Consider the following 17,295-nt stretch of genomic DNA (forward strand, 5'->3'; position numbering starts at 1 on the left):
TTCAAAGAATCCGTCTCCACACGGAATCTTACGGATTCTCCGTCCACCTATAAGTTGCCCCAACTTATCTACCCCGCGTTCCGTTACGGGCCTAACTCGACGATAGCGTGGCTTAACTGAGAACAGTGACGAGATGTGTGTGCGCGACTAGGGACATGGGGATGATAACGATAGGCGTGACAGTACTGGCCCTCCCTTTCGCTATCAACTGGCCTGTTCAAGGGATGAGATCGGTACAAATTAGCGAATGACGCCCGATTATCAGGCATTATCTACAGGCCAATGATTCTAAAAACTGCTTTGGTGTTGAAGGATTAGATGATCACGTTTGTGCAGCTGATTTAGAAAGAGCCCCGGGATACATAAGAGACAACAAGCAACACAAAGTAATTATCAATCAGATTAATATCATCTATCAAACTAAAAGTCAAATAAACATGCTTCATAATCATATATCATTCCCATCAATACCACCCAATACCATACTCCTCCAACTCATCTAGTCGTACGCGATGCCAGAGGGTGTACCAGACGCAAGCTTGTTGTACTTTCCAGCGTTGGCGTTATCCATGAGAGTATGGTCATGTTCCTCCTTTCGCTCTGTGAAGGGCTGAGACTCGTGTTGAGATCCAGGGATGGACTGCTTGTTGGAAGAGTCGAAACCAGTGTTACCCATGCCGGGGGTGTTACCAAGACCAGAGCCAGTGTTCCCGGTCTGGAAGCCGCGTTGGTCGTTGCCGGTGGTGAATTGGTCATTCTCGCGTCTATGTTCAGTGGCATGGGAAGCAAGAGCTCCTCCTCCAAGGCCGGCAGCAGCACCTCCAGCAAGTCCAGCGCCTCGATGCGAATCGTGCTGCTCGTATGACTGAGATGCAGGATTCATGGCAGAACGCTCGCTGGAGTAAGCATTGCTGGACTCAAAGCCTCGGTTGGATCCAAGGCCTGAGCGCTCATCATGGTCGCGACCAGAACGAGAAGCAAGGGCACCAGCACCGAGTCCAGCAGCAGCACCAGCGCCGAAGCCAATACCACGGTTGGAGTCCTGCTGCTCATAGGAACGAGAAGACGGGTTCATAGCGGAACCCTCAGTGGGGTATGCGGACTGGTTCTCGAACCCTCTGTTAGAGTCAAGGCCAGAGTGCTCATTGCGATCATGACCAGAGCGAGACGCCAATGTGCCAGCACCTAGACCGGCAGCGCCGGCGCCGGCAGCAAGGCCAGCACCTCGGTGAGAGTCATACTGCTGAGTCTGTCCCACAGGGTCCTTGTGGGAGAAGTTGGCAGCCTGGGCGCCTTGAGCGTCTTGACGCTCCTTGGAGTCAGAGTAGCCGGCGACAGCGGGCGCACTCAAACCGTGGAGGTGCTGAGAGCCTTGCTGCTGAGAGCCTTGCTGCTGATAGCCTTGCTGCTGATAGCCTTGCTGCTGATAGCCTTGCTGCTGATGAGACTGAGAAGTAGCAGTAGGGTCGTAGCTCTGGTTGTCATAGCCTGACATTGGCTGAGTAGCGGCTCGATCGTCGTCGCGACGGCCATGGTGTGATGCAAGGGCACCAGCGCCGAGACCTGCGGCAGCACCAGTGGCAAGTCCGGAGCCGCGGTGGTAATCAATATCCTCTTGTCGGTAGGGCTTCTGAGTAACACCACCAGAGGAAGGGTTCTGCGAGTTGTAATCCCGAGTAGAGTCGAGACCAGCAGCAGGGTACTTGGTAGTGTGCTGGGCTGCAGAAGGGTCCTGATATGCGCCAGCAGTGGTATCACGACGGTTGTTGTCATCGTCGTGTCGGTTTCTCGTAGCAGCATAAGCGCCACCAGCACCAGCGGCACCGGCAGCTGCCAAAGCAGGGCCAGTCTTGGAGTGGTGATGCTTGTCCTTGTCATAATCTTCGGTGCTTTCAGTCTGATCTTTGCTTCCCTTTCGGTGGAAGAGGGCACCCAGCTTGCTGTCGTGCTTCTTGTCTTCCTTGTATGTGTCTTGAGCAGAAGGCTCTTGATATTTACCGGTGGTTGTGTCACGGCGGTTGTCGTCGTCACGATCCCTAGTAGCGGCATACGCTCCAGCAGCGCCAGCAGCACCAAGGGCGGGACCAGTCTTTGAGTGATGGTGCTTGTCCCGATCTTGCTCCTCGACACGAGTAGTCTCATCCTTGCTGCTCTTTCGGCCGAAGAGACCGCCGAGCTTGCTATCGTGGTCCTTGTCCTTGTGCTTGTCTTCCTTGACCTTCTCAGTTTGATGAGACTCCTTATGATCTTTGCCAAGGAGAGGGAACGCCCTCTGCTTGTGTTCCTCAGGCTGGGATCGATCGGTAGTCTGATCAAACCTTCTAGCCTCCTCATTGTCGTTGTGTTGCTTGTTCAACTCGTGAGCTCCATAGGCAGCAGTGCCGGCAGCACCCGCGCCAGCAAGGCCCTCCTTGAAGTGCGAGCCAGATGTTCTCTCGTCAGGGCGCTGTCGGTCGTTGGGTCGGCCGCCGTAGGGCTCAGTGCCGGCAGCACCCGCGCCAGCAAGGCCCTCCTTGAAGTGCGAGCCAGATGTTCTCTCGTCAGGGCGCTGTCGGTCGCTGGGTCGGCCGCCGTAGGGCTCAGTGTTGGTAGAAGCCTCGTCGCGATCGCGTCGGCTGAGGAAGGTACCGCTCTCCAGAGTGCCAGATGTTCGAGTTGGCTCTGTCGCACCGGTATGAATGGCCTTGTGGCGTCGCTCTTCGTCCTCGGGGCTACCATGGCCAATCACAGAGTTGTGAACACCTCCTCGGCTAGGGATATCGCCCCAGTAGGGGTGCTCGGCGGTAGATGGTGCAAGGGGTTCCTTTTGTCCCAATGCACCGGACTCGCTTGTTCGGTTCAGGTTGTCGTCTCGTCTCTCAGAGAAGGGCTCATTGCGTCTCTCGGACATGGGGTCCTGTGAAGGCTTGTAGGAAGTGCGGTTGTCAGACTCGGTCATTCCGACACCTGAGTCCTTGTATCCATGGCCGCGAGAAGGTTCCCTTTCGCTCTCTGTCCAACCGCGGGGGTCGTCAGCCTTGTGTAGCTTGTTTTGTTCGTGTCCTTTGGACCAGCCTTGCTCAATTTCGCTGGGTTCCATGTCTTCTGTGGGGAACGAACCTGGGGGATGGGGAGTAGTGTTGGAATCGTCAGGGCGGTCCTTATGGAGAATATCTTTAACCTTGGCTCCGAGGCTGCTCATTTTGATGTGGTTCAGGGAGGTACTTGGGTATCAAAAGGGAAGAGTTTTGGGTATCAAGTTGGTGGATGTATTATTTTATTGAGTGGATGCTGTGATAATTGCCTTTGGTAGACGCTATCTCAGCTTCATATATTCCTCTACTGGCCTTCAAACAAGGACAGCTTAGCTTGTCAACGTCGTCGACATCATCATGACCACTACGGGAACTAACAGATCGTGTGGGGTGCCGCCAAATCTGTGATTGACGTCCAGGTTTCCCAGCTTTGGTTGGTAGCATCCCTGTCGATCTTACTGTCTTGGGACAAGGGCGACGCCAACTCCGTCATCCACATGCCCATTAAATCTGCGATCGTTTGTTCTGAACAGCTGGAACTTAAGATCAACGCTGGGATTACGTCTGTACTTTTTATTTCCCTGGTCCTACAAGGTCTAGGCCTGTCGACTTTTGTTGCGCTACCAATAAATTGCATCATTGCGGCTGGATTCAGTGCTCCGCGTTTCGAACAGTGGCTGGTTTGCCCAGAGCTGGGCACGTAAAAACAAGATTGTTGCTATTGCGCCTTTTGAATCCGCTTTTCAGTCTTTCTGGCTTGTCAGTCCAAGAATTTCCATTCATTCCCTGTGAAACAGTCAAGCTGAAACTTGCACTACGTAGTACGACACAACGTGGGCTGCCCTATAATGCACCAACATGACAATATTAAAGTATTTGTGAGAATGAACATGCGCTCATATCTCCATACATAACTGTCACTTTATGTGTCAAGAGAGATATAATAAAAGCATACGGATCATGTATTATGAAAGAGGATAGGTGTACATTGGTTTTAATGAAGCTACCCTAAAGGCCTGAACAGTGACCATGTCAATATAAAATTCAATCAATAACTGTGCCAATTCTAACAATATCGCATCTTGAGCTTGAGAGCAAAATAATTAATTTTCGACTAACAATAAGCATATTTCTTTAAAAACTATCTCCAAGTCCGGCTGCTGTGGAAGTGGTTGAATTGTCTTTAACTGTAGGAATATTTGACAGTGGTACTGCCACGTCTACTTTGTCTGCTTTTCCAATTGCCTCCCTCACACGGTGGGAAAAATGTTAGTGCTAGTGTCGGATCAAGATAATCCGACATCCGCTCCATGTTTAGCTTACAATTATAGCATGAATTATTATGCATGCATAACACAGGACTTATGAAAGCTCTCATTGACCAGGCCCAAAACGATCTCGATACATGCATTTGACTGTACAACACATTCACTGCTCAGAGGGTATTCTATTGGCAGTCATTATGCCCCAAAATAATGGCCCAATCACCCTGAAGACTGCTGATCAGATCAGCATTTGGTGGGCTGAGAATGGCTGAGCTACGCGCGGCCTAAAATTCTTTTTATAGAAACTCCAATAAAGAATCATATGAATTGTCATAGAGAATACGAGGTGGATGGCTGAAAGACATGTCACACCACAGAAATGCAAACATATTACTACTGCCTTATCGCATTTCATAACAAATCTAATTTGACACCCTTCATCGATTAACGACTCTGAATTGCCATCAACATGCGACCCGCGACTGTAATTGTGACGCTTATCTCCCAGGGCTTATTTGTGGCTGGGCGTAAGACGAATGACGTACAGCAACCAGAGGCAAGTGCTTTCGACACACACATAGATGCACAAAATTCACATCAAGAACCATGGGAAAAGGGTCCGCTGGTAGAAAGATGGCAACAATGGATTCGACGACAAGATACGAGCGAAACAGACGACAATGAAACGTCGACAGAACCAAAATCTGAGACGAGAGAGACTACCAAAGACGAAGAGACGACGACAGAGGACGAGACTACAACCACAGAAGACAAACAAACAACGACAACAGAAAATCCTGTATCAACGACTGAAGAGTCAACTACAGAAGCGACGTCAACCGAGCAATTGTCTTCATCGTCCACAGTCTCGTCCACCGAAACATCAAGCGATCCAACGTCTACAAGAAGTACTGTCACATCTCTAGAGCAAGGAGCATCATGTTATAGTACAACTGTATCCACCAGCGTCGTCTGCCACATCACAACTGACGGCCGCACCGAGAGCGCCTCGTGCATCACAAACAGGATGACGTCCAGCACCTGCGCCCCTGGCCTCTTCTGTGAGATACACCCCGACTCTGGCGCGACGGTATGTATGGAGCAGCACAACGAGATTGGCACAGAAGGCATAGTCGTGGCATCAATTTTTGCAGCTTGTATCGCAGGCTGTATGGCTGTCTTGGTGGGCATGTGCTTGAGGGATAAGCGTGCGCAGAAGAAGTTTGAGAATTTGAAGAGAGTCAAGACTCTGAGGACGGCTAAGAGGGAGGAGCAAGCTAACCTAATGGCTGGAGGACATATCTAGCTGATTCAAGGCAGACGTAGTCTTGAGAGTATGGAAAGTTGGATATAGCAACTACTGCTGTGGCTGATAACTCCATAAGGAAAAGTAGCAGAGCCAACAGAGAAGACGCTAGGCGAGGAGATATGCAATACCTTTTCAGTTATTGAGTACGAACGCGTTCAAGGACCTTAATTTACAGTCAGCTGTTGAAGGAAAAACGGAAGAATGTAAGCATCCTCTCCACAAGTTGGGTATTTACCACAGAAGTTATTTTTTTTTGGTAGCGTCCATAGATGTTGTTGGCAATACTCTACAGCCTCTATTAACCCACTGATCTAAGGTATCGAGATAATGATGCATTTACTCAGTAAGCACTTGACTGAATATAGAATTCTGCTCGGATTCCATACATGTTACCCAACACGATGAATAGAGTTAGTCATTTTTTGGAATCCTTCTGGCACAGCAGAGAGTCTCAGTTTCCTATATAGGAAGGTAGCTCCTATCAGTAGTATCTTTCTAGGTGTATTTCACACATTTTGTAAACACTATAACTGCGTCTCTTATACCCTCGGCAACTTGAAGTATAAAATATGATCCAAGTTTGATCAGTAGTTGTATACAGACTGTAATTAAGCTGAAGGTGAGATTGCAAGTCTGCTCCAACCTTCACGCCCAGGATGCAAGACTAAATGAACTGCTACTGGCGCTGCAGCATCCCGACTGTTATATCGGCCAAAATCTACCGTTCATGAGGATTAACTTAGCTTAAGCTCCCGTAGCGGACCGTCGGCGAAGGAATAGAACCCTCCCTAGTTTGATGCAGATATTGCACTAGAGTCTCACATCTATCCAATCACATTCGGGATGGTATGTGTTATCTAGGTAGTTGGGCATGCTATGCATGCATGTCCTTGCGTGGCTATGAAGATACCATCTGATCACTTACATCTACGCGACGCTTTATGTATTGTGCGAGAATCCAGAGCTATATTGGTGGCCTCGGACTGTTTGCTCGGAAACTTTGCAGTCCAAGAATAGGATAGTAGAAAAAAAAAAGCTATTATTTATTGCGGGGTAAATGCTTCGGTGTACCTTAGGTAGTTAACGAAGTGGCGATTGGATAATGATGATGCTGTTAAGGCATGGTCAAGAATCCTACAATACCGACTTAGGCAGGTGAGCAAAATTCCATGACACTTTAATCCCACCAAGATTTAGAGTTGCATATATCTTCAGTAAGCTTCATATGCATACATCTATAGGTCGTTCCGGATAGTTTCTGAAATCTTTGCACATGCATAGTGTCCCATTTACGATCCTGGCCAAGACTTGATACGGCGGCCGCCCGTTATCTTGAGGATTCAACAACACAAAAACATACCCGTAACAGAATAGGAAGGTAAAGAGGAGAATAAAATTAGGTTTGGAGATATAAAAAGCCTGAAGAATCTCCTTCACTGAGATCGTATCACCAAATCAACATCCTTCACAAGTCTCTTCCATCTACAACATCAACTAACCTTCAACATGAAGTTCACTACCACCCTCTTCGCCATTGCCTCGATTATCAGCGTTGCCTCTGCGGTGCCAGCCATGACCGACGAGCAGATCTCCAAGGTCCCCCGTGACGAGCTTCTTCCTCGCCAGGCCTGCCGAGGAACCAACTGCACCGGCTGCCAGAACGGCCGCAAGTGCTGTTACCTCCGCGACTATCCCTTCTGCTGCAGCTGTTAAGTTGCTTCCCAATCGGTTTTATAAGGTGAGTGATTCAGTGCAAGTAGACCGGTCGCTTCTAACTTATTTCATAAAGTTGAACTTGTGACTTCTTCTCTCATCAACAGGCTTTATAAGCACGCTGGTAAGGGAGAACAGCATTAGAGTCGTGGTCGACAAGGTTTCTGTTGCTATTGTTTTGAAGATGGAACGTCGTCTCGGTCAAGGTCAACATAGCTAACCAAGCATCCTATATGAATAGATTTGATGACCATCCGCTGTGACACACTTTCCCACCTGACCTTATAGTTCACCGACAGCGTGTGCCATTCTTTGTACCTGCTTGTATAGATGTACCTCAGTAAGGTGAAGCTGAAAATGATATTTTGTTTAGACAGCAATGGGTCAGGTGAGAGAGGATTATAGGTATATACAATAATCCCGACCAATGTGTAAGATAAGGACGACTATAGGTACTGCATACTGATATTAAATGTTCATTCTCTCTTCTTTCTGCTAACTTGTCCTTGTGTGAAACCTTTCAAAAGAATCTCCTGGCATAGACCGATGTTGTACTCATATAGACATAAAAAGATTTACGAGTCACAGAACTGGATACCTTGTATGATGATTACGGAATGGTTTCTTGTTATAGAAAGAGAAAACAGGTTTGAACTCCCAAGTTATGTATTGCTTGAGGTTCATCGCAGTCATATTAACTGGACCCGATGTTCATGCCACAAGCTTTGTTGAGGAGACAATGGCGAATGCTTGATACTATCAATTCTTCCGTCTGTATCCTCGGATCCAGTATTCAGATTGTAGGAAAACTCCAACATTGATTGAATGCCATGGTTTGATAGGATCTACCACTGAGAGATCAAAGCGTCGGACAAGCTACAAAGTTACGAGAAAACGTTAGCATATTCAACTCCAAGAGAACTTGGACTGCTTAAGCATGCACTCACCTCAACAAAAACTTTGTTTAATTCCATTTGTGCAATGGTCTTCCCCAGGCATTGCCATCGTCCATACCCAAAGACAAGTTCAAGAGTGCCTTCCATCAAGCGAAGCTGATCCTCAGAGCAGTCTAGCCAGCGTTCAGGACGGAATTCATCAGCATCGTCACCCCAGATATCCCTTCGGCGGAATATTCCCCAAGCACAATACCCGATTTTGGTTCCGCCTGGCAAGTACTTTCCTTTGAATGTATCGCCACCGGCAGGAACTTCCTTGGACATGAGACCGACGACTGGTGGGTGAATTCGAAGACCTTCCTTGACGACAGCTTGCAGATATGGCATATCACGTGCTTCACTGTCTGTAATGACAGGTAGACTAGGTCTGGCTTGGTCAATTTCGGCTCGCATTTTCTCAATCACTCGAGGGTTAGTGAGGATATACAGCATGGTTGCTCGAATAGCGGTTGCTGTAGTATCAGCTCCAGCTAGACTATTGGTACGTCAGCGCTTTGAAATGCCCAAGAGTGGATTATGTGGTATGCCATAACCTACATTTGCATGAGAATTTCTGATTCCACTTCGTGCTGGAGTAGTCCTCGGGCAACAAAAGAGCCGATCATGTCTCTTTGTTCCTTGGCATCGGGACCGAATCGCGCCGCCGCAACTCTCTTAGCAATAGCCATGACCTTTCCAACACCAACCTTGTCCTTTTCTGAGGGAAGCATAGGTTTGAAAATAGGTAGCTGCAGTAGTTTCATCATCCAAGGCATGACGGTCGTGACGATGATAGTAGGCATGCTCTCCTCCATTGCCTGGATGTAGCCGTTGACATCAGAGTCGGATTCCAAATCACCAAACTCCTCGCCAAAAGCGAGGGAAGAGATAACATCAAGGGTAAAATACTGCGCCTTGTAGCCAAAGTCAAAAGCCTTATTATTGGCAATATACTTCGTTTCCAGTAGATCGATGAGACGTTCAACATTGGTGTCAACGGTCGTTTCGATGTTGTCGACCTCTTTGCCGGAATACGCCGCGACCATTTTGGAACGAGTACTAGCATGCAAATCGTCATTGCGCTGAGACAGTACGTTGTCCTTGGTGGGATCTAGTCGCATGGCATCGTACCAGCTTGAGCGTTGAAACCGTGTGCGAACATTGAGCATGTGCCTCATCAAGTCTGGATCAGATGTGATGAGATCGTTTGGCCCAACACGTGCGATATCTCCTATAGACCATATTAGTGAGTGGCATTATGGTATGGTCAATGAGTTATAAAATGAATCAATTGCGAAAATGATATGGAACAGATTTCCCACAGTCTTGAGATGATCAAGCTTGGGACTTGGCGTTGTTCAGGGCTACCTTAGACAACTTACCATATTTCTTGCATGCCTCCCAGAGGTCAAGATGAGTTCGGCCACCACCAACGCAGGAAATAAGCCACAACTGGGAGAAGCCAGCGAAAGCGGGCCCCTGGAAGTGTCGTAGACGTGCCCATTGGCGAAGCGTAGTGACAACATATACAGCAAAGACCAGCAAACCGACAAGAGCAAAAGCTCTGGAGTCCAGTTGGAGAAGACCCATCGAGAGACAAAAGAAGGAAGAAACCAATACAGAGTGGTTGATGCAGTTGGTTGTTTGCATGCGCGCAAAGCACATGTCCTCTATGAGTGAATATATGTATCTTTGCATGTGCCTTACAGACCATTCAGTTTTCATCCAAAGCCCCGCTCCAAGTTGACCTCGCTTGCGTTTCCAGGCTGTTGGATGCTCTACAGTGTATAAAACTACCTGTCAAGTTTGAGTTTAATCCCTGACTGGACGTATCGGCATCCCTGAAAACTTGGTCTCGGTGTTGTCGAACAACACGAGCACGATGATCACTACCACTTTAAGACTGTGGATATGCAGCGATACCAATGGGAAAGTCTTCCGTCAGACCCGCTCCGTTCGGAACGCGAGGGTTTGCAACCATCCCCTGCCAATGTTAATGCAGGCAGGGCTTCTTTTGGAAGCGAACACTGTGAGCCTCCGGGCCTATTCTGTTCCGTCTCCAATCAATGAAGACAGACGAATTTCAAATGCCGGGGGAGAAAAATAGACAAATGCCTGACATCACATCATACTGACAACTCCAAATTAACCTTTCCACCTTTCCTTTTCATTTGACGCATGCTAAGAACAGGATAATCATGTCTTCTTCTCGCAATTTGCATCAAGAAGAAGACACCATCGATCATCCTGATCATTTGGTGGCTGATGTAAGTGCACAGTCCTTGCGCATAAACTATTACAAATATCAGCCTGTTGAGATTGTCTACTAATCTAAACCTAATTGGTTGCAGTCTCAAGATGACACCGATAGCGACGCCGACTCAGCCCTTGCTTTGGTATGTCTGGCTTTTGTTGCCAGTACTAAATCACCCGTTTAAATGTTAGTCTCACACTGAAAATACTTTCATAGTCCCTAGCAAGTTCGTCAGAGTCACTCGCTTCGAGTATTATGAGACATCGTCAAGAAAATGGCAGATCATATCATGCGTTCAAGGAAGGAAGTCAGTTACTTACTGAAAATACCCTGCGTGGGGATATGTGACTAACATTGATTCTCAAGGATATGTGCTACCCAACGATGAGGTACGAGTTATTGACAAGCACTCTGCGTTCTATACATGCAGGGAAGAATCAGGAATATCTAGCTAATTTTACGTTCTGGTTCATTAGGCAGAGAATGAAAGACTAGGTATGTTCAAGCCCATATCTGATAACATCCTTCTAACATAGACAAAAAATAGACCTACAGCATATGCTTTTCACCCTCACGTTTGATGGCAAACTTTCTAACTTGCCAGTTGACAAGGCAAATTCACACCGAAGGGTTTTAGATGCCGGAACCGGAACTGGCGTCTGGGCTATTGATTATGGTTGGTTCCCTATCCTAATGAGGCTTTTTGAGCATGCTTCTCACGATGTGTGGTGCCTGTAGCTGAAGATCATCCCGAAACACAGGTAAGGTGGTCTCGAAATCCAGTTGATATATCAATCTAGAACTACGCAGGACTAGCCGCAAAATCCTTCACTAGCGACAGCATCTAACTTATCGCTAGGTTGTTGGCATCGATCTCAGCCCCACGCAACCCAGCTTGTATGAGATCTTGCGAATTTCGTCTCTGCACCTTTACTAACATGAACATTAGCGTTCCTCCTAACCTCACGTTTTACATTGATGACATAGAGGATCAGTGGACGTTCTCTTACAAGTTTGACCTTATTTATGCCCGCATGATGACAGGATCAATTCGCGACTGGCCAAAGTTTATCCAACAAAGCTACGAGTAAGTTAACAGTGTTCCATGGACCCTGTCTTTCTCACAACGAGCTTATCTCACTCCCAAAAGCAATCTAGAGTCAGGTGGCTGGCTTGAATTATCAGATATCATTCTCCAACTCCACTCTGACGACAATACTATTCCCGAGGGATGTGCGGCGGCAAGATGGGGCGAATTGATGCTCGAAGCAGCTGACAAGTTCGGAGCCCATCTTGACAGCTGTACACGATATAAACAGCAGCTACTCGATGCGGGCTTCGTAGATGTCGTAGAAACTATCTACAAGTGGCCAACTAATCCTTGGCCGCGTGATCCCAAGTTCAAGGAGATGGGTGAGTCTACTTCAACATTTGAATTGGTGGTTTTGAGTCATACTAATACGCGACCAAGGCTTGTGGAATTATGAGAATCTCGGTAATGGAGCTTCGGGTCTGAGCCTTGCTTTATTCACTCGCGCTTTAGGTTGGACTGCAGAGCAGGTCGAGGTGTTCTTGGTGGATGTTAGGAGAGATATGAAGAACCGAGCTATACATGGATGGTGGCCTATTTATGTCGTTTATGGAAGGAAACCATAAATAGCATTCAAAAGTTCTTTCACTGTTAAACTTAGGGACCCATCCTACACATTTCGCTTCAAATATTGCCTTCACGTATTTAAGTTGTCAACCCCAAGCTGGATCTTTTGGATTATTCTTTCCTCTTTTTCACTCTCCCATGTACATAGAAGCGACAACTCATTCGTTTTTGGCGTCTTCAGCTGCCAGCCTGGCCCACGTCTTCGGATGTCCCTTCTCAATTCTCCACCTCTCCGATGTTTCGTTGACAGACCTGGCAAAAGTATCCCTCCAGCTATCTCCATGTTCTTCATCACCCATAGTCTTAGCCCCTAGATGCCAAACCAGGACACTCTCTGCTCTGGCTCCCTCTGGTGCTTGGAGAAGTCCAACCGCCACATCAATCACATCCGGGCGGTCATCCACTGTATAAAATACCAAAGCAGAGCACCGTGAGCAGAAATATCGTTGAACATCTGATGAGCTACGGTACATGGCAAGAGTACCATATCGAGGATCCCGGTTGGGACTTTGAACAGCGTCCTTCAGTTCGTGAGTGTTTCGAGGGAAACTGCCTTCCTTGGAATCTTGTGCGAATTCGATTTGCGCTGGAAGGGCGAATGTCCAGTTCATCACGTCAACCCCAACAGATAGTCGACAATAGCTGCATGGGTCTAATGTTGCTAGATGCTTATGTGACTTTGGGTCGACGTAGAAAGGTATCGTGTTTTGGGCCGTGTCGGAAAAGTCCACATTACTTGGTCGGAACATAAACTGTACTCCTTTGCAGCGACAGCGGATAGGTATACTGTCCCTTGAAACAGCCCCAGGAACAGGACCTCCCGCACTTGTAGGCCAGTTGTCACTCAACTCTTCACTCATATCCCTATTACCCTTCCAAAGTCGGAGTCTCGAACCATCTTGGTTAACATTCCACAGCCATGGAGAAATGCCTCCATCTTGAGTGTCACCCACAAATATTTGGTCCACGAATTTGACGAGATTTTTGACCCTAACGTCTTTCAAAGCCCCAGTGAAGACACCAATGCTCTGCGGCTTATTCTGGTAGTGCTGGTGCCAGAACAATGGCGTGGAGCAGGTACCACAGAACAGGATACGGACATTCGAGGTAAACTCGTAACGCTTGAGTTCGGAATTGAGGACTTCCTCTATTGGACCGGGCCAATCTGTGTCACTGCTGTACATGGCCCCAGTGACGTTTCGACACGACGTGCAGTGGCACATGGACGCCTCAAGAGGCACCTTGTTCCGAGGCAATTGAGCAGAGAAGGTGGACGATTTGCAGAGGCATCGAGCCGTGAGGGTTATATTCTGGTCTTCGTGGGTCGGCATATTCAAGATGGGGTTGAAGGTGCTTTTTACAAATGGAGATCGATAAAGCAGTTGAAGATGGAATTTACACTTTATTGCCACGTGAATAAATAAATTTAATGCAACTTTGAATAAAATGCTTTCAAGGTGAAATTATACCCCGCGCTGAAGGGCGCAAATGATCACGAGCTCCGATTAGCTGAGAAGGACAGATAAGCCCGCATATGTCTACTTGTGGAAGACTCTATCTCGATTGGAAAGTAAAATGGTGAATAGACACAGCTTCTACCCGACGTCGTTTCTGTCCTTTAAGTGTTTGTCTGCTTATGTGGGCGCCACACATCATGGCAAAGTATCGTCGCCTCATCATGGTTAGACTCAATCTGACCTTTTCAAACAGTATCACGTTCACCCACTGTTGTTTCTGCGCCGCTTCTCACGCGTCATTTGCCTTCATTCATTGGCTCTGATGCATAGCCCCCCGCACCGCCTCAACCTGGTGACCCCAATCCTTCCACCTGTAGGACCTTGGTTCTTATCGTTGTGGCTGACGTGATGCCACTGAACGACCTTTAAATACATCCAACATGTTATCTGTTTCCTTGAGTTCTTCCAAAAACAACTGCCAAGATGTCTGAGAAAACCAAATCCGCTTTTTACGACTACGCCGAGCCATCTACCTCGAGTCCAACGCCACCGAGGTTCGGGAAAGCTATCCAAAATGTTCCAAGTACCGGAAACCATTTTGCTACAATTACTCGGAGCGCCTTGGATCGTATTAACATGATAAACTTTTCCGAGACAGAGGTCGCTGCGATCCATGAAGTAGTTAATCAGAATTGGCGGAAAGGTATAATGGCTGTCTATCTTCGCGAGCAATCGAGGGAGTTTAAGCTGAAAGGGTACCCATGGGGTTATGATCCAAACGGTTGTGAAGAATCACTTTTACTAGTCCTACGCATGATTGAAGCGTTATACAATATGGGCTGGGTGATTTATTCTGCTATCGAGATAAGTAAAAGAGTCAGAACAAAAGGTAGGAAGAAAATGTTGTATTGTAGTGAGGATGTCATGTTAACTCAAAGTTTCAGACGCACTTGTGTTCCGCAGACAATACCACATTCTACCTCCCTGTGAATGGGTCAATATTTCCTTTCATGGTGGCGACAAGCTCAAGATACTCAACTCACCATCAAGTGATCTTGTCAACGATGTCATTGCCGCTTTCGTAAAGGATATCCAAAGACATGAAGTAACAGCGGAACGAGCCAAGATCAAGTTTAAAGGATTCCCTTGGCGAAGCGTTGGCCACGACGACGAAGACGAGACACAGATGAAACTTTTGACGTTACTTGAAGTTGTCGAGAGGAATGGTTTCACACTTTATGCGAGGACGACCGCAAGATATAGTGATGAGACGAGCGAATCGAATGTTTTGATCTTTCAGAGGCGGCTTGATTGAGTTTCGGGGACCTCGGTTTATAAGAAATAGATATTTGTTTGGATTAAAAACCATTGTTGAATTTGGTAAGCGCCCGACTAATTTGACATTCTTCCTCAAATCCACGTCTGGAACCTTCTGAGCAAGGCAGCAAGCGTTAAGCTGTGTCGCATCATCCAAGCTCAACCCTCTTCATGTGAAGAGCTTGTTCCTTTTCACAGCAAGGAACGTCAGACTCCAGAGCTGTCGAACATTGCTCTCTGTTCCTGACCCTAATCCAGGGGGAGGCGGTAAGGTTCCTAAGGGTGCGAACCGATAGCCACCCTTTTTGCTATAGCTCCAACTCCAGACCTCTGACTGCAGTCTCTCACTATTATCCTCAATAATGTCCCATAGGTGATTGTATGCTAGCTTTACAGTTTTATGCACAGTATTTTCAGTGCAGAATGCTGGAGCATTATCATTCTTGTCCTTTGACGAAGCACACCTTGCAAGTTGACGCTCTAGTCCATTGGCCATCAACGCTAGTTGCCAACTCCACACCACAGTACCATGGTAAGCAGAGTTTGTGAAGCCAGCGGTGATCTCCTTGTTATCTGCCAGGGCTGAATTCGCTACGACGATGCCAAATGGTGTGCTCAAACCTGCAGGGAAAGGGCGGAGTATAGCGTTTGCCGTGGCATTTAGGAACGTCGTAAGTTGCTCGTTGTTTGTAGAATTGAGGAGAAACAGATGAAATGCTGTGTCGGTATGGGTGATCTGTATTTTTTCCTGGTCCTTTGTAGTATTAATGGCCAGAGCATAATCTATTACTCGTCCGGAGGATGAATAGTTAAGCGACTTTGAGTTTGTCGGGCCATCATAGAAGGTATTTGTATCGACATAATCCTCCAAATATGAAGTAGCTTCATCAACTGTGACGTTATACTGGAAGAGTGGCAAAGTGCTGTCTTCCCATATCTTTGCTCTTCCCTCCGCAATCTTGCTCCACTCCTTCGTCTCGGAGGTGTTTGGGTATACACCCGGTATCTTTGACAGCTTCGAGATAGCATAGAGTGCTGCCGGCACAAGGGCGCAGTTCACGTCAAAAGGTATCCGACCATTCGCAAGGCCATAGCTTGAATCTCGCCATTGGCCAACTAGCTCACCTTTCTTGAGCTGAATCAAGTTCTTTACCACCTGTTCCTCTTCAAATGCCTCTGTGATGTTCATGATCTTCTGTGCGTTGATGTAGCTCAGATTCCCCCATGTCAAGTTCCGATTTTCGACATCAACCTCACCTGCCTTGGTGCTGAGTAGCGGGTTGACTCGGCCTGGCAATGCGCTGAAGTAACGGTCCATGAGAATTGGTAAAAAGAAGTCGGTATCGACCATCGGATATGTAAAGCCCGGCGCGGTCGAGACAATGCCCTTTTGCAATTTTAGAAACGTGGCGTAGTCGCCGATAGTCTCTTCGTGGCAGACAGACCCGTCTGTGCGGTTGATGCGCTCTAAAACTGCACCGATCACCGCTTCCAGCGCCGAGCTGTTGCCTGCACTCAATACAGGCTCGAGTAACAGTGCAGCGATCATGGTGTCACGACCGAAATAAGTCAGGAACCGCCAGCCGCCGGCAAGAAGTTTATCGGTATAGGAGAAGAATGATAGAGAGCGGACTTGAGACTCTTCTTTCTGCATTAGAGATTTGGATTGGTTATTGAGGACTTGTTGTGGTGATAACTGTTTAAGCTGAGGGTAGTTGAAGGAAGCAGCGAATCGGTAAAAACCAGCCCCAAAGCTGATAGTCTCGTCATCGATAGCGATTCTACTTTGCTTGTTCTCCCACGGCTCCAGCAACAGGTTCGTAGTCGTGACGTTATCCAACCATGACCGAGAGATCAAAACACCTCCGTTTTTAGCTCTTGTAATATTGGTAGCATTCTGGATCACAGGGTTAAGGATGCTGGGCCCCTCAGTAAAGTCGCGGATGTTCCGGATGCTCCCCAGAATAGCCACTGTAAGATTCGCCGAGGTGTTGAACGATAGCACACCCTCAATTCCAACAAATGGATACTCTGAGTCTTCGTCGATATGATTGATAACGCCAAGCGGGGACCCGACAGTGGAATTAATCAGTTCGATTGCCAGCGTACCATTCTTTTCACTCTGAGGCTTGAAGAAGGTGCATATTCCGCTGTTTCCTGCAGGCCATGCGACAATCAGTCGAGGACCAATGATTGACAAATTGCTATCGGGAAGAGGGCTGGTCACGACGACCTGGGCATCGGTGTTGCAGTCAGAGTAAAAGTAATTCTCATAGGGAGGATCACTGAGCTGTTGAGTAAAGACAGGACAGGCGTCGCCCAAAGCAAAGTTAAGATAGATCACTGTCAACAAAACAACTATAAACGGTGCCAT

General features: G+C 47.5%; 7 protein-coding genes across 7 annotated transcripts; 3 read left to right on the forward strand and 4 right to left on the reverse strand.

Annotated features, from left to right (window-relative positions):
• Positions 1–111: 111 nt before the first annotated feature.
• On the reverse strand, positions 112–3,319 carry EDB82DRAFT_162578 (uncharacterized protein). Its single transcript, XM_025734279.2, has one exon. It carries the CDS (start codon positions 3,179–3,181, stop codon positions 500–502), a length of 2,682 nt encoding a protein of 893 aa, XP_025585101.1. The 5' UTR covers positions 3,182–3,319; the 3' UTR covers positions 112–499.
• A 1,323-nt stretch (positions 3,320–4,642) lies between these two features.
• EDB82DRAFT_497982 (uncharacterized protein) lies at positions 4,643–6,077 on the forward strand. The gene has a single exon (XM_025734280.2). It carries the CDS (start codon positions 4,749–4,751, stop codon positions 5,583–5,585), a length of 837 nt encoding a protein of 278 aa, XP_025585102.1. The 5' UTR covers positions 4,643–4,748; the 3' UTR covers positions 5,586–6,077.
• A 1,017-nt stretch (positions 6,078–7,094) lies between these two features.
• EDB82DRAFT_523954 (uncharacterized protein) lies at positions 7,095–7,445 on the forward strand (the record flags this gene model as incomplete). The annotated part of the gene is made up of 2 exons (XM_025734281.2): positions 7,095–7,296; positions 7,378–7,445. The coding sequence occupies 2 exons, from the start codon at positions 7,095–7,097 to the stop codon at positions 7,443–7,445; spliced, it is 270 nt and encodes an 89-aa protein (XP_025585103.2).
• A 691-nt stretch (positions 7,446–8,136) lies between these two features.
• EDB82DRAFT_554929 (cytochrome P450) lies at positions 8,137–9,826 on the reverse strand (the record flags this gene model as incomplete). The annotated part of the gene is made up of 3 exons (XM_065609641.1): positions 8,137–8,732; positions 8,795–9,467; positions 9,619–9,826. The coding sequence occupies 3 exons, from the start codon at positions 9,824–9,826 to the stop codon at positions 8,186–8,188; spliced, it is 1,428 nt and encodes a 475-aa protein (XP_065464706.1). The 3' UTR covers positions 8,137–8,185.
• A 608-nt stretch (positions 9,827–10,434) lies between these two features.
• EDB82DRAFT_554935 (S-adenosyl-L-methionine-dependent methyltransferase) lies at positions 10,435–12,226 on the forward strand (the record flags this gene model as incomplete). The annotated part of the gene is made up of 11 exons (XM_025734283.2): positions 10,435–10,503; positions 10,588–10,632; positions 10,707–10,797; positions 10,857–10,879; positions 10,967–10,985; positions 11,038–11,166; positions 11,229–11,251; positions 11,350–11,387; positions 11,440–11,577; positions 11,641–11,903; positions 11,962–12,226. 11 exons carry the CDS (start codon positions 10,435–10,437, stop codon positions 12,144–12,146), a joined length of 1,023 nt encoding a protein of 340 aa, XP_025585105.1. The 3' UTR covers positions 12,147–12,226.
• A 79-nt stretch (positions 12,227–12,305) lies between these two features.
• On the reverse strand, positions 12,306–14,133 carry EDB82DRAFT_545168 (Mss4-like protein; the record flags this gene model as incomplete). The annotated part of the gene is made up of 2 exons (XM_025734284.2): positions 12,306–13,462; positions 14,118–14,133. The coding sequence occupies 2 exons, from the start codon at positions 14,131–14,133 to the stop codon at positions 12,306–12,308; spliced, it is 1,173 nt and encodes a 390-aa protein (XP_025585106.2).
• A 957-nt stretch (positions 14,134–15,090) lies between these two features.
• EDB82DRAFT_545169 (uncharacterized protein) lies at positions 15,091–17,295 on the reverse strand (the record flags this gene model as incomplete). The annotated part of the gene is made up of 2 exons (XM_065609429.1): positions 15,091–15,109; positions 15,257–17,295. The coding sequence occupies 2 exons, from the start codon at positions 17,293–17,295 to the stop codon at positions 15,091–15,093; spliced, it is 2,058 nt and encodes a 685-aa protein (XP_065464707.1).

This window comes from Fusarium venenatum (genome assembly GCF_020744135.1).
Source record: "Fusarium venenatum strain MPI-CAGE-CH-0201 chromosome Unknown EDB82scaffold_2, whole genome shotgun sequence".
Lineage (NCBI taxonomy): Eukaryota > Fungi > Ascomycota > Sordariomycetes > Hypocreales > Nectriaceae > Fusarium > Fusarium venenatum.